General features: G+C 40.1%; 1 protein-coding gene across 3 annotated transcripts in view; it reads left to right on the top strand.

Annotated features, from left to right (window-relative positions):
• Positions 1–16,923, top strand: part of AIG1 (androgen induced 1) — a 233,520-nt gene that overhangs the window by 77,865 nt on the left and 138,732 nt on the right. For 2 of the 3 annotated variants that reach the window (XM_033405977.2, XM_004263757.3), the window contains exon 3: positions 12,601–12,702. In XM_033405977.2, the coding sequence (XP_033261868.2) occupies positions 12,601–12,702 (102 nt within the window). Of the gene's footprint in view, positions 1–12,600; positions 12,703–14,324; positions 16,740–16,923 lie in introns of those variants that run through there. The other variant, XM_033405970.2, reaches the window with a different exon arrangement.

Raw genomic sequence — 16,923 nt, 5'->3', positions numbered from 1 at the left:
GATATATGTATACATATGGCTGATTCACTTCACTGTACAGTAGAAACTAACACAACATTGTAAAACAACTATATCCCAATAAAAAAATAAACAAATAAAATGGGTCAATTTAAAACTTTGAACCCATAAAGGAGAGTCAGTTATTAGAATGCTAAAATGATACACCTTACGGAGTCATCTCACCTGTGTGAGGCGTAAGGTAACCAGATATTGTCAAAAGATCATGAGCCTGGAGACAGACCATTAGTGATCAATCTGTGTCTCACACTCTTTATGGGAAGATTTTTAACTTCTGATTTGATTTCACAATTATAAGGCCATTTGTGTTTTGTCCCTGTTTCTGTAGTTTGGCAGAGGACCAAAAAGCGGAATAAACAGAGTTTCGTCCCTCAGGGCCCCCTCTTTTCCATGCCCTACCCTCTCACAATGCACACCACCTTACTAATCAGGTCCACCGTCTCTGGGATGCTCTCAGCACAGTGTAATAAGCCTTCAAACATCACTCTTCACAAAAGAAGACTGCCACCATTAGAGGCCAACCCCAGGCAATTTGGGTTCTGTCGGTGGGAAAGAAAAGCAATCTTTAATAAAGGCCATTAGTTTCGTGTTTCAGTCAGTAGTGAAACAGGCCAGGCTGAGATGCCATGAAACACTGGAAAGAGCCAGAGTCAGGGGAACCACGTGATTGGTGCGGTTTCAGCCTGTAGGCACAGGGATGACCCAGGGCGTGACCCTGGGCAAATAGTCTGCAGACTCTAGGTCACAGGGCCCCAGCCCCACAAGCTGGTATTGTGGGGAAAGGCTTGCATCTCAAAGATGACATGAAAATAAGAGAGGAGCCTGTTAACTAAACTTTGAGTAAGGAAGGGAGCATGTCTCCACGGTGCAAGACAAGCCCCTAGTATCAGTTAGGACCAGCAGATATTCCAAATCAGTACTGCTTCTCTATCCTGTGGATGTTAATTTGCCAGAGGGAAGACGTACCTCGTCAAATCATCCTTGTTGAGGTGCTTGAAATTCTATGAATACACTTTTTACCAATGAAGGCAAGAATGATGCTTCCGCCTTGTTCTGTGTTTCATGCTACTGTCCTGTGGTTTTACATGTATGTCATGTTAAGTCCATGATTTTTGGTGATTTTTCTCCATCTCTGACCATTTTCCTTTTCCTTTTTCTAGAATGATTAATCAAAAGTATTTACTCACCAAACATTCATTGAGTTCCTGCTCTATGGAAGCCTTTCTAGAGAACTGAGAAATGAAATAGTCTTTGGCATTTGTGAGATAATAGAAATATATATATGGGTCTCTGCCCACAGTTCCTGGCACAGAGCTCCTAAAACCCTTGTAGTTTCCTAAGTGATAAGTACACTACTAGCATCTCTTGTTCTAATATTTAGTCGTTGACCCCGTAACTGACACAGGACTCCTGAAACCTTTGTAAATTGCTAAGTCAAAAGAGCACCAGGAATGTCTTTTGTTCTAATGAGGTGACTCTGGGTGTGCTCCTAGGTAGGGGCTGGTCACCAGAAAGACCAAGGCATGCTAGAAGCTTGGAATTTTCAGTCCCACCCTCTCTTCTCTTGAGCAGGGAGAAGGGCTGAAAATGGAGTAAATGATCAATTATGTGTACATGATGAAGCTTCCAAAACTGCCAGTAATATGGCGGTCAGGGGCCTCTGGGTTGGTGAAGACGTGGAGGGAGAGTGGTGAACCCAGACAGGGCACTGAAGCTCCACACCGCTTCCCACATACCTGCCCTACGCATCTCTTCCATCTGGACGTTTATATGTATCCTTGATCATGTCCTTTACAGTAAAGCAGTAAATGTAAGTGTTTCCCTGAGTTAATCGAACCCAAGATGGGGATCGTTGGACCCTCGATCTACAGCCAGTCACGCCAGAAGCACAGGTGACAACCCGGGCTTGCGGCTGGCCTTTGAAGGGTGGAGGAGGCCAGGCTCATGGGACTGAGCCCATAACCTGTGGGATCTGCTGCTATCTCCGGGCAGTAGTATCTGAATTGAGCTTAACTGTAGGACACTCAGCTGGTGTCAGAGAATTGGTTGGGGGGGAAAATAGCCTCCACACAGTTGGGGACCCGATGTGTCAGAAGTGAAGTGTTCTTGGTGAAGGTAAAGAGACACACAGGAAAGAAAGACATAGTAGGGGAGAGCTGGGCTTTTCTCCTACTCAGGAAGGAAAAACCTGAGTTTTTCCTTTATAGCACTTAATTATTCATTCATTCAATTATAATTCCTTCAAAAGTATGAACTACGTGCAAAAAGTGTTTAAGGAGGTTAATAGCAATGGCTCTGGGTTCCCACTGTCTGGCCTCGCATTCTGGCCAGCTTATTTACTTTTTGACTCTGGGAAAGTTAAGTTTTCTAAAGCTAAGTTTCTTCATCTATAAAAGTAGAAAAATAATAGTAGCTATCTCAAGGTAGTTGTGATTCTTAAATAAGATCTTACTCGTGAAGCCTCTGGCCCATATATAGTTGAAACTAAATAGATGTAAACCATCCTTCATAAAGTACTAGGAAAGATTACATTCATATAATATTCTAGAAATGACGAAATGTAGGGATGGAGAACAGATCCATGATTGCCAGGGGTTGAGATTGGGGGGAGGGTGTGATTCTAAAGGAATAACATCAGGGAGTGTCTTTATGGGGCTGGGACTCTTCTGAACCCTGATTGTGGTAGAGGTTACATAAACGGATACACGTGGTAAATTTTTATAGTACAATAACACCCTCTAAAAAAGAATGCATGTAAAAACTGGAAGAAGATCTGCAGTTTAGTTAATAGTATTATACCAATGCCAGTTATGTGAGATGTTATCATTGGGGAGAGCTGGGTGAAAGGTACACAGGAACTCTCTGTATTATTTTTCAAGTTCTTATAAGTCTTAGATTATTTCAAAATGAAGAGTTAAGAAAATTATAAAGCACCAAGAGAGATGTGATGATACAACAGAGAGGGAGCAGTCTGATCCTTGCCTCCATGGAGCTTCCATTCCACTGGAAAGAGAAACTATTGATTACACCGTAAATTATCTAATCCTAATTATACTCAGTGTTAGAAAGGAAAAGAATATGCTTTGAGAACCCATGCAGGGAAAGGGGGCCCGAGTCTGGGGCAACTCAGGGGAGGCTTCTTGGAGGTTATGCCATTTCTGAACCATCTATATGGCAAGGATGAGCTAGGAGGGCTGGTAGAAGGCATTCCAGGCAAAGAGAGCAGCACATGAGGGGAAGGAGGTGGAAGGAGCCCTCCAGCATCTTAGAGGGGCCAGCAGGTTAAAAGGCTTGTAAGAGTCACAGCTAAATGGGCTGCTGTCACAAGAAGAAACCTGTGGTGGGTCAGGGAAGGAAATAATTACTCCGGATAAGAGACTGGGATGGGGGAGGGCAGGAAACAACTGCACAATGAGAGCAACACTGATTGAGCTTGGATTTTGAAAAATAATTGTAATGAGTTTTAAGCTATGGTTATAAAAATCACAAAAGAATGGGTACTTGGAGGTGTGTGGTGAGTTTGGAAAACGACACATAGTGTGGTGATTGGGTTCCTGAAAGGAGCTGGCAAGGGACTGCAAAGGGAATTTGGGGCCGTATCACAAAGGGAGTTTGGATTTTATTCTGCAAGCAAGGGAGAGCCATCGGAAGCTTTAAACTGGGAAGTTCTTAAATGTTTTTATAACAAACATTTTATAACTCTGAGGCCAAAAGTAGAAATAGAGTTAAGAGGACACTGAAGCCAGTGGATCTAGACAAGAGGTGACCACAACAGTCCAGGACAGGGACAGGGACATGGTGGCCTGCAGCTGGGGTAAAGGCAGCTGGCGCTGGGAATGACAGAGGAGCCTTTGTGAAAGTCAACTCGACAGGCAGTGGTGACCTCGGATCCAAGAGCTTCACGTCTAGTCATTTATTCCCCTGAGGTTCTCATATAGGTGCAAAAACCATTAACTTAACATGTCCATTGCAACGTTATTGCAAATTGTAATAATTGGAACTAACGTACGTATTCATTAGTGACTGCTTAAGTAAATGATGGTGTGTAACATACAGTGGGGTACTATGAAGTGCTTCAGAAAAATGGGGTATCTTTAAAAAATATTTTAAAATTAAAACATTGCAGAAGACTAGGTATAGTGTGGCCTAATTTTGTAAAATACTGTATGGAATGCATTTTACATGCGTGGAGAAAAATCTTGAAGGCTATACCTGTCCTTTTGGCAATGACTCACTACTGCAGGGTGAGATTGCAACTAATTTTTGTACAATTCTTTACAGTGATTGATTTACAACAAATGTTTTCATATTTAAGCTTTTACATGAATGGCGTGGTCTTGGATTGGGGTCCCTGTGAACAGCTCTGAGATGGAGAGTGCGTGCAGGAAGGGGCTCTTGGGAGATATACCTGTTAGGAAGTGAGGAAGACAGCATTGGGTAGAGGGAGAAGATGACCCGCACTGCAATTGTAACGGGCATCCTGGGAGCTCTTAGAGCAGGGATGACCCTTCAGAGTTGCCTTAAGTTGAGGCAGAGGGGCTGGGTCTTTGCATCCTTGCATCCGTAAGTCGTTGGATTTAGACTGTCCCTGCGGTAGGGGCATGGCCTTGAGCAAAGCAGTTCCTTGCAGCTGAGGGCAATTCTAATGAGGGATGCAGCTGACAGTGGCCAGCAACTGATATCCCCAACATCTGCACGATGGATGCATGGACCCTGAAGAGGGAATCTGGGATAAGTACTACAATATCCACACAGTTAATTGATATAAGTATAAAATTTCTTTTCTGACTTCGCAAAACTTGCTTTATCACCACACATAGCTTTTGTGAATACAAAGATGAAGGAGGAAAAAGGATGATCTCAGTGCAGAACAAAATTCAATGAAATGAAACCTTTTTGATTGAAACAATCTTGGCAGTTAGGAATAGAAAGCAATTGATTTAACCAGATGAAGGGTGCTTTCTCTAGCCTACCCTTTCTTTGAAGGTGGGCCAGGCCCCTCAGGTTCAGGACCCAGTCCCTAGATTTGCATGGGCCCAAGGCCACTGTCATCCATCTCAGTGGCCACAGTTCACAGAACACTCAGATTCTGGTGTTAGCGTTTGCCTCCAGGGCAGTCCCAGTTTCTGTGTTTGCTGCTGTTCTGGGTTTTTTTCCTTGTTCGTTTTTGTCTGTATGGGGCTTTTGGTTCCTAGCGATTTCCCTTCCTTTCTTGTCCGCTCAGCAATACATTTGAAAGCATATTTGTCGTAATTTATTTAGCACCTAATGTTTCACAGCAGGAAGGTTTCTCAGTGTACCTAGTCCACAGGACCGTGGAGAGCTAAACCCCCGTCTATACCAAAGGCAGTTTTTCCTTTTACTGCTTATAATGCGACTTTCAGTTTTATGTGGTTTTATTTTTTATACTTTATTTCTTGCCAAAATTCTACCCATTCACTTTTATCCCCTTCTCTCGCTCTAGCTTCTCTTCTTTAAGTCTCAGTTTTTCATCTCTGACTGCTTTTCTTTAATGGAGAATTATTTGATCATCAGTTAATTAGTCCATTTTCTGTTTTGTATTGTTCAGTTACCCCCCGCCCGTTTGGTCATATTCAGCTTTATCTCGCTCTCTTTTTTGTGGTATCTCTTTTTTTGTGGTAATGTAATGAATACATTCCATGCTATTTCTTTTTTAATGATTACTCATCCTTAAATTGGTTTGTTCTTTCTGAGCCAGCAATTTGTGAAAGGCTAGAACTAGAGACAGCCTAAGGAACTGAGTGAGGGCAGCTTGAATTTCTGTCTGTTTCCCACCACCGCCCTCCCCTGGAGAATGGTTTCTTTCTGGGTCTGACTCATTTCTCTCTCTTTGATTCATATTGATCACAGCCCTGTCGTATGGTGACAGAAACCTTGGTCTTCATCAGGTGAGCAGAAGCGGTCCATTCAGGCTGGTGACCACAGATGCTGTCTTGTTTACCTCACATGCCCACATCCTGCTTCTTGCAGAGATGCCGTGCTTGCCCACTGCCATACTGAACATCATCACCTCTGACACCTGAATGTTTCCCCAGGGCTCCCATACATCTCAGAGCTCTAGTTCCCAGCAAGGGTCACAGAGTGTCCCTTACAGTGTGTCACCTGTAGCGATCTCTCCGTTCTGCTCGCTAGACCAGAGAGCCCTCAGATCTTGTTTCTCACATCAGTATCTCCCCCTAGCCGTGTTCAAGTTCCCTAACACTTGGCAGCCTGCTGAGAAGAGTGATTATTGGATTAGGGATGTTCCTTGCTTCCATTGGTTTCTTTCTGTTTCTTATTCTCCTTATTCTTGGTTGATTTCAAGAAAGAGAGCCTTTAGTCTTCCATCTTGATCTAGAAATTCAGGGAAGGATTATTTTAAAATGATAGAAGACTTAAACAGGTAAAAGATCTGAGAAGGGATGAGCTAAAAGAATAATCTTGGAAGGAAAGGCTTATCTCCTTACAGACAGGAGGACAAAAAATGTGGATAACATAAAAGAGAAATCTTAGGTCAATGGGAAGAAAATTGAAGAAGTAAAGAGGTACTAGCTTCTCTGGGACATGTGGGGTCTGACACATACAAGGAACAGCAATGCACCTTTATTCATTTATTCAGCAAATTTTTACCAAAAACATGTTATATGCCATTTAGTGGGGAAACAGCAGTAAACAAGACAGAGAAGTCCCTACTTCCTGAGACTTCACTTTCTCATAAAAGAGCCAGACAGTGAACAATTGAACAACAAGAAAAAGCCTATTTTCTATCAGGGTTTCTGATAGAAAATAATGGAACAGTGGTGAGGCTTCCATGCTGTCTAAAGTAGACCTGAAGGAACAGAGGATCCAGCCACATGAAAATGAGGGAAGGACATTCCTGGCATAGAGTGGAAAATGCTGTGGTTCTGAGGCAGGAAAGCACATGATGAGTTTTAGGAACAATCAAATTGCCAATTGGAGCTTAGGGAGCGAGCAAGAAAGAATACGGTACAAGTGAAGGCTGGAAATACAGGCAGACATCAAATCATGCGGGCTCCTGTAGGAGTTGGGTTTTTATTCTCACATAATTACTCAGTCAGAAAAGATAATTAAGGACCTAAGTGTGGGTAAATATGGAGAAATTATAAACTCTACCAAAAAGATGAAAGCCATGAGAAAGGTGTAACATCAACATGTGCTTTAGAAACTCTCTACATGGAGATTCTGGTTTTAAAGTAATTTGAGTAGAATGTACAGCATAAAAAAATATAATGTAACTCACAGCCTCATCGTTACAGTAGAGGAATTCTTTGTCACACTTCTAGGAATGAGTACTAGAAAAAAATTGTACTCTGGAACAAAAGATACTGTAACATTTCAGAGTGCCCTATGCTTCCCTGTGCATTTCTGAAGTTAACGGTGTGGCTGAGGGAAGTCAGCCAGAAGGAGAGCACCTGCGGACTCAGGATCTCCTAGATGTGCAAAGTGGGAAGACAAGGGCCGTGTCAAAATGAGGCATTCACTGTCTGCATGGAGGCCATCAGAGACAAAGCCAGCTAGCGTCCAGAGCACACAACTTACTCTCATGCTTTGTGCATTTGGAAAGAGAAATCACAACTGGAAACATGTCTAAATGTTACTTCTCAGCAACAGTATGACCTTGGAAAGAATCGATGGGAAAGAAAATCATGAAAAGGAAATCTAGAAGCAAAGGAGTAGAGCCCAAAAGAGAATTTAAATGTTTTCCAATCAGTAATTGGTAAAGTCTGGGTACTAATAGATTTGTTTTAAAAGGGAAAGTAATTCCATAAACTCAAGTCATGTTGAAGCTGAAAACTTAAAGGTGCATTCATTTAGTTCCTCCTTCCCTCCTTCAACAGTGGATGTTTGAGATCACGCTAAATGGCCTTCATAGACCAATCTACAGATAAGTGACATTTTAGCCTCCTTCAGGGGAAATGTCTCTGTGACATCCTTTGCATTCTAATTGGTGTTACTAAACTCCAAGGAATTTCCCACTGATCAGTAAAGCTTTTTCTTAGAATTAAACCAAAGCTGATTAGCTTCAGCTTCTACTAGACTCCATATGAGAGACTCCTTACAAAAAGAGACAAAGTATGAATCCAGTTTTCTTTTGTGTTTATTTCTAATCCTTCCGGGGGGTTCAAATGAGGCCTCAATAACCACTGTAACACAAGCGTTTTGTCTGGGAAGCTTGAAGAACTCGGAAGTGACTGTGCTGCTCCCACTCTCAGTTCAAGTACAGTATTCTGGTCCTGGCAGCACAGAAGCAGCAGGTGTGTGCTGAGGAACAGCTGGCTACCAGTTCTGGCCAGAGAAGAAGCTTCTTCACAACAGTAGGACGTTTCAGTATCACTTAGTCTGTCCAAGAGAACCTATTTTTGTTCATATCCATGCCCTGGTAGTAGAGTTCAAACTTATTTTGGGTTTGCTGATGACCATACCATCAAGAGGATGTCAGTGCAGGAAGCCAAGAAGCTACCATCTGTGCAGTGTTTTTATCTCAAGAATTGTTTAGAAGGCTGTTTACTCAGTTAGCTGTACATCTTGATCTTCTAGTGTTACACTGAGAAAGGTGACTAACACTTTCTTGAAAATCACTTTGCTTTTAATAACCCATATAATTCCGTCGATCTATGGTAAGGGTCAAAGGATTGGCCAAATTGCACTATTAAGTATCGACCCCACAATGCTTTATATGTGGTAGGGACACCATGAATGATCATTCCTGGTGAACAGAAAGTTGCTCTCCAGAGTGATGTGCTGGCAAACTTTAACAACCAGCTCTCTAAGGATGAACTACCTGATTTGTAGCATTTGCTGATTTCCATAGCAGAATATTAAGAACAACTTTATAAACTCAAAAATTTAGATGAAATGGAGAAAATCTATAAAAGGCAAAAATGACTAAAAGTAACTCAAGAAAAAATAGAAAACCTGAAACCTCTATATCTATTAAAGAAATTGAATTCACAATTAAATCTTCTCACAAGAAAACTTGTAAGTCCAGATGATGCCACTGGAGAAGTATATCAAATAGGTAAGGAAGAAATAATACCAACCTTGCACAAAGTCCTTCACAAAATAGAGGAGAGAACACATCCCACTTTATTTTTTGAGGCCAGCATTATCCTGTAACCAATATTAGAAAATGACGTTATGAGAAAAAAAAAAAACTAACTAGACGTTGATATACTTTATGAATAAAGATGGAAAAAATTCCTTAAAATATCAGCAAGTCGAATCCAATAATATATAAAATATTATAAAATTAAAAATTAAAAAATTAAATAAAATAATTAAATAAAAAAAGATCATCATAATGACCAGGAATTAAAGGTTGGTTTAACATTAAAAATCAATTGCTGTCATTCATCATATTAACAGAATAAAGGAGAAAAAAATATATGGTCACCTGAAGATATGCAGCAAAGCTATCTGAAAAAATTCAGCACTCATTCATTATATACATAAATTAAGAATAGGAGAGATTTTCCTCAACTTGATAAAAGACACCTAAGAAAGACCTGCAATTAATATTAAACTGAAATGTTGAGAAACTGAACACTTTCCCTAAGTAGGGAAGAAGACAAAGATGCTCACTCTTCATCACTTCTGGTCAACACTGTGCAATAAGAAAAGAAAAAGAACGAAAAGGCACACAAATTGTAAAGAAAGAAGAAAAACTGTCTTCATTTGTAGATCGTGTACATATAAAAACCAAAAATAATGTATAACATAACCACTCAAATGACTAAGTGAATTTAGCAAAGATACAGGATACCACGTCAATATACAAAAAATCATTTGTGTTTTTATATGCTAGCAAACAAAGAATGTGAAAAAAAAAAAATTTAGGGCTTCCCTGGTGGCGCAGTGGTTGAGAGTCCGCCTGCCGATGCAGGGGACACGGGTTCGTGTCCCGGTCCGGGAGGATCCCACATGCCGCGGAGCAGCTGGGCCCGTGAGCCATGGCCGCTGAGCCTGTGCGTCCGGAGCCTGTGCTCCGCAATGGGAGAGGCCACAGCAGTGAGAGGCCCGCGTACCTCAAAAAAAATAAAAATAAAAAAATAAAATTTAATGCTGTCTACAATAGCAGAAAAAACATAAAATGCTTAGTGGTAGACTTAAAATATGTGCAAGAGCTGTCACTGAAGGCTACGAACATTGAGAAATTAAAGATCTTAATAAATGGAGACATAAATTATGTTCATAGGTTAGAAGACTCAATATTGTTAAGATGTCTTTTCTCCTCATATTGAATATACTGATTCAGTACAGTCATAATGAGAATTCTAGGGGGATGTTTTTGTAGAAATTCACAAGCTGAGATTCTAAAATTTAAATGAAAATGCCAAGGACTTAAAATAGCCAAAACAATATTGGAAAAGAAGAGTAGAAGCATATGGTAAGCAGGAATCTAAGACGGCCCAAAGATTCTGCCCCCTGCTACACAGGCCTGTATAATCCCCTCCCCTTGAGTATGGAAGGGGACTTGTGACTGTGATGGGATGTCGCTGTCATGATTAAATTATACTATGTGGCAAAGGTAAAGGGATTCTACTGATGGCTCCATCCAGGATTGAAACGGTTTCATGCCTGTGTATGGACACCCAGGCCACATGTAAAACTTTGGTTCTCATCCTACAGGAATAAATACCCCTTAACCATCTCTCTGGTCAAGGGATACAAACATTTATTGCACAGTCAGTCTTCCAGGGTCAGACCCGAGAAGGAGACCCACACAGGCCCTGAGGCATACTTGTGTCTACTTAGGCAGGAAATTCCAGGGTCATGGTTTCCCAGGATGTGGTTTAGAAGGGGAGGGGGTGCAGGCTCTGGGTAGACCAGCCACTTGGACCTGGGATTGCCTCACTCCATGGCGAGGGAGGAGGTTCCAGGTGGCTGGAGCAGAGCCTTCCAAAGCAGGACATCTCAAACGTTTATGTGCATAGGAATGACCTCAGGATCTTATTAAAATACAGGATCAGAACATGTCAGGCTGGGACCTAGCATTCTGCACATCTAAAAAGCTCTCAGGTGGCGTGGGTGCTGCTGACCCATGGGACCACACTTTGCGTAACAAGACTGTAAAGCATGGAGCCCACCCAGGTCTGAGGGCAGGGAACACTGATATTCAATACACATGAAGTTAGTAGTGGAATGAACAAACCCAAATTGCGGATAATTCAAAAATTATTTGTTGTACTTGGAAAGATCCTGACAATAGTTAACCTTAAGCTAATAATAGATGTTTTTTTCTTTTTTCCTCTTGTGCATTTATCCACTGGGTGAAAATAGTTGCCCCAAAAGCAGGATAAATAACTGGGGACCCTAATCTGGTATTAAAACTACGTGTGTTATCTACAGTTGCCTATTGTAATTATCATTCAGTGTGTTTTATGAATCAGTGAATGTTCATAACGTCCTGGGTTTTAAGGGTGAATTTTTTTTCGGGCTAAGACTATCCGTGTGATAACTGACGTACTTCTAAAAGAACTTTGGAATCCTTCTGATTACTAGCCTTGAGCTATAAACACCAGGAGTTTTATAAAAAGTGGCAATAAAATTTATATTATTAATAAAATGTCAGGGCATGGATGACTTACAAGAAATGAGATAAAATTGTTTCTGTTTAACATTCATGCCACATTTTATCATTCCGTAGTATTTATTATTTTGACACGTAACTCTGAAGAGACTATGAGACCTCCCTCTGGGATGGTTCATTCCCTTTTCTACATGCTACATTTATAGACTATTTACAAAAGCATTTATTTTTTTAAAAAAAATTCTATGGTGAAGGTTAAGTCCTTGGGCCATTCATTTCTTTATTTTATCGGAGCTTCTTCTCTCACCATTAGTTTGAGGAAAGGTAAGATAATAAACTGAGTACTCTCTTCGCTTTTTTTGATGATGTTGCTGATGGGTCAAAATAAACCTCTGGAATCCAGATGAATTTATGAATTATTCATAAATTAGGAATCTTCCTTAACTGTTCGTACACTCTGCTTCTCAGTGTCACTAAAGCCCCCGCGTAGGCTATATAAATCAATACATTTGCTGGAATTGTGACTTTGGGACATTTTATAGTAGTGATTTCAATGCTGTGAGTGATGAAATAGAAACTTGAGAACGTGAAGATTAATTTAAACCACATGATGGGTTCAAGGAAAATACACTACAGCTTCTTGAATGTGTTCTAACGCTGTACAGTGGGGAATGGGATCCAAAAAACCACCAATGAACTTTTAAACCCTCTTGAGAGGAATCAAACCAACACACTTAGCCCTGGAAGGGAGCTGTTCCAGATGTCAGAGAGGCCATCTCTCTCTCCCTCACAAACAGAGCCCTTCGCCTGAGAGAACACAGTTGGGAGATCAAGGAAAGAGGAGGGACCCCAACAGTTACCACTAATGGGATGAAGTTAGAACAATCTTTGCAGTTATTAGCTGGCTTACTGATTTGTCTTTCATTATAAATTATAGTTTTGCTGGGTTCTTTGAACAATAGATAACCAACAAATTGTATTCTGTGGACAGTTGGTGCCTTTGAAATAAAGGATCTCTTTTTCCCTTCCAGTTCGTTGTAGCGGTGTTCTGGATCATTTATGCCTATGACAGAGAGATGATTTACCCGAAGTTGCTTGATAATTTTATCCCAGGGTGGCTGAATCATGGAATGGTAAGTGGACTAAAACAAATGATTTCCTTTTATTTAAAAAAAAATCTACTAAAGAGCTGTTTTCTAATTTAGACTGTCGGCAGAATCTACCTAAATAGCTGTGAATTGAAAATTATAATGAGAGAGTACAGTTAGAGAAGAAAACTGAACATAAATAAAAAATGTCTTCTCATGAAATTGAGTCACTATTGAAACTACATAGTAGATGAATCCATAGTTTATAAGAGGTGTCAGTGGTGTTCGGTATAATACAATTGGCTCACTCCAGGACGGATTTAATTTCTGTGCCATTCAAAGGCTTGTCCCCTGTTGAAGACTAAGGATTGATTCCCACCTGCACCACTATGGACACCCCGTGCCTCCTCCGCTTCCCATCAGTGAGATTGTGTTGAAAGTAACCAGTGTACTTGGAGAATTTCCCCTGGAGGAGAGGCAGGGCTGTTACTTTCCTGGGAGAGTCACAGGCGTTGGAGGTGTCCTTAGCAGTGGTCGTCCACCTTGTCAGGGTCTGCCCATCCCAGGGTATTTGCCTGCAGCTTTGAGGTCTTTTCCTTCTCAGTCTAATTCTTTCGGATGCTTTAGCAATGACGTTACTTTCACAAGTTTCAGATCAAATACTTTGGCTGGTTTGCACATTGCTTGACAAGATTTGAGGGTATATTTTCTGCAGAGAAATTTTGTGTCATCTTCCCTTTCCATCTCTGGAATTGAGCACTGTTTTAACTTAGTTAACTAATTAACTAAGAAGCCTGCATTTTTTGATTACATCAGTTTTTAGAATGTGTCCCTGGGTGCTCCTAGTGAAAAGGGCAACCCATGACAGAAATTATAGGGGAATGAAGAACTGGAAATCACGCATCTGAGGTCCAAGGTAAGTGTTTCCCTTCTGCCCCCAATTTTGGTATATTTTAAGAAAATGCTGTGTAGTAACAAACAAACATTATTGTACTGAGGGCCATTGATCAAACCTTTTGTAAGCCAACGCCTCAAAAGTAGCACATCTCAGAGAACTGGAATTTTCCTTGAGTCCAATTAGAGCCACACTGTAGAATGATTAACATGGCACCTCAGGTCTATCTACAAACAAATCTGTTGGGTCTTGTCAATTAAATTGAACCAGGAGCCTGACATGGTTACTCTGCCTCTCTCCAACTTTTTGCTTTTCTTGAATGTGGAAATGCTTTCAGAACTCCCAAGTCTTTGCAATCCTCTGCCCCCAATGCCCTTCCCATTCTTCACTGGGAAACTCCTGCTTATCCTGCCAGCTTGTATACTGTCTTCTTCATGGAGCCTTTCCCCACTTTTACAAGCCGAGTTTGCTCTGCTGTTAGCTGTGCTGGCCCCGCACTTTCATTTCTCCATGGTACATGTCCGCAAAAATGTTATACAGCTAGTGCAAAATGGCAGCCTTCGAATCCTGCGTCTCTGCCCAGCCACCTGGCATATAGGAAGAGCAGTACCTAATCATTAGATTGATGACTAATGCAGTACAGCCAGTCCCCATAATTCTTTGCCAGTCAATACTAATAACTACTATTTTTCGATAACCTACTGTGTGCCAGGCTATGTAATTTAATTTTCATAGTGGTTCTACGAACAAGAAATTATTATCCCTTTTACAGATGAAGAAACTGAGGCTTAGAAGGTTTCTGACACCAGAAGGGCCTTAGCTGAGAACAAATGATTACATCATGTGCTATAGAAGAAGAGTCCTGGGCAATCTGGCCTGTTGTCTACATCCCTAAACTGTACAGTGTTACCTTCTGGTTAGAGAATAAATGACAATCTTTGCAGATCCTGGCACCATCTAATGTTGCGAATGAATGGTTTATTAAGTTTGTATGAAGTTATTAGAACTTCAGCTGGACGCTCCTAATTTTCCCTTGATTCACTTTGATGGGTTAAAATTCTCACTCTTGGAGAAAAACACTACTTAGAAATGCAAGGAGGATTTGAGTGACAGAAGTATTTAGGAAAGGGAAAAATAAATTAACGAACATGTCAAGTCCTCTCAGATAATATGAGCTCAATAGGTTTCTTTCCCAATGAATTTTGTCTTAGAAAAGCTGAATGACCATTTCTTGGCTTTTTTTCGTGTTCCAATTCATGGTTCCAGAATTACTCACAAAGAAGTTGCATTTGATGGCTGAGGAATATTTTGCAATATTAAACAGTTTACATTACTCTAAATATGTATATGTGAAACTTTAAATACATCATGCATAAAACATGGTGCTGATGCTTTGGATTGGCAATTAAAATATGAACATTCAGTGCTGCAATCATGAATAATTTAATCTTTATAAAAAATGTGTAATATGATTTATGAAGCATCAAAAAATTAAATCAGCATTTTCAGCTTTTTAAAAATTGTACTTAATTAATTATAGTTTGTATTTGCCTTTAATTTTAATAGCTACTTCTGAATATCTAATTTTAAAGTATGAAAATAATTCATTAAAATTTTTACATTTATTTAATGTTCATATTTTGATGAAAACACTCAAGTTGTATACACTTTAATTATAATTAAATTTTATTTTTAATTGATATTTTAGATTAATACTGTCAGTAGAGCTCCAGTTTTGTAAGAATTTCCATTATAAAAACATATTTAGTGAATTTGCTGAAATGAAGGCAAGAAAATAAAATTTGGGGATATTTATATTATACTAAATATTTACATTTGTAATTTATAAATTTTACTACTCATCCAATCATATTTTTTATTTTGTTTTACAAAAATATATCAAAGAATGTAGGAGGATAGAACATATTTTATTTAATACTGTCTAGTTTAATTTGTAATCGTCAAATATTTCTGCAAATGGTTTACGGCTCTCTAGGCCTGCTCACTATCATTGCCTGCTTAGATCTTTATAACTACAAGAATTCCAAGAGAGAATGTACTCTGTTCTTACGTATAGAATCATATTCATTGTTTGAAGAATCTCAACATAATTTCTAGGGATCCAGAGCCCTGAACCACAGAACTGAGATGCAGTGTATAAGTCTATCATGACACCATTTCAGGAGAATCATCAAGTCAGTCTTGAATTTGCAGCATTCAAACAGGCATAAGAGAAAACTTACAGGGTCTGAAATCCACAGGGGTTTCAATTTTGATTTACACTAAAGTTGCCAAAAGTTAGACATGATTATAACTAAAGGAAAATATCCTATCTCTTTCTTTCCATTGTCTTCCTCTTTTCTCTCAGCAAGCAATCCTAGAATTTATTTGCAGAAGGGAAGAGGAAATGGGTGAATAGAAGGGTAATACACCCTTGCTGTGTAAACACTAGCTTATCTCCAGGCTACATTAAAATAGCACACACCCACACACGCTCCACACAAAGAATTTTAATTTACTACAACTAAAAATACAAACATATAAAGTATAGCACATTTATTTATTTGTTTGTTTATTTATTTATTTGATTTTGGCCGCATTGGGTCTTCACTGCTGCGCATGGGCTTTCTCTAGTTGCGGCGAGCGGGGGCTACTCTTCCTTGCAGTGCACGGGCTTCTCATTGTGGTGGCTTCTCTTGTTGCAGAGCACAGGCTCTAGGCGCAAGAGCTTCAGCAGTTGTGACACGCAGGCTCAGTAGTTGTGGCTCGCGGGCTCTAGAGTGCAGGCTCAGTAGTTGTGGTGCACAGGCTTAGCTGCTCCGTGGCATGTGGGATCTTCCCAGACCAGGGCTCGAAACCCATGTCCCCTGCATTGGCAGGTGGATTCTTAAACACTGCACCACCAGGGAAGCTCCAGTATAGCACATTTAAATGGAGTCAGTTCAATATCCAAAATCAAAAATTGTTCTGTCCTTGCAACCCTATTATCTTTGTATTCCCAGAAATTCAAACAGCATACCTGCCCATTAGTTATTCACTAAGTGTTGATAATGTAAAGGATGTTTGTGTAGTTGCTTTTGAAACTTAGAAGAATGTCAAGTTTACATTTATTTCTTTCTATCACCTTTTATTCTCAGTCCACTGAGAATCAGACAAAAGAAAAACAGAAGTGATATCAGCAAATGAATCAGAGTTTCCAAAATGTAATGAGAGTGGTCACAGATAGTTGTGGTAGGATTCCGCATGGCTGCCACATATGTGGGCTGAGCTTTGGTTTAATTCAATCTAGCAAACATTTTTTGAAAACCCACCACATGCAAAGCACCCTGGTAGGCACTGTGTAGTTACAGGATGAGAAAAACACATGCAGT

This window comes from Orcinus orca, chromosome 12 (assembly GCF_937001465.1).
Source record: "Orcinus orca chromosome 12, mOrcOrc1.1, whole genome shotgun sequence".
In the NCBI taxonomy this organism is placed as follows: domain Eukaryota; kingdom Metazoa; phylum Chordata; class Mammalia; order Artiodactyla; family Delphinidae; genus Orcinus; species Orcinus orca.
Note: the sequence above shows the minus strand (reverse complement) of the source record. Positions and strands in the feature narration are given on the sequence as shown.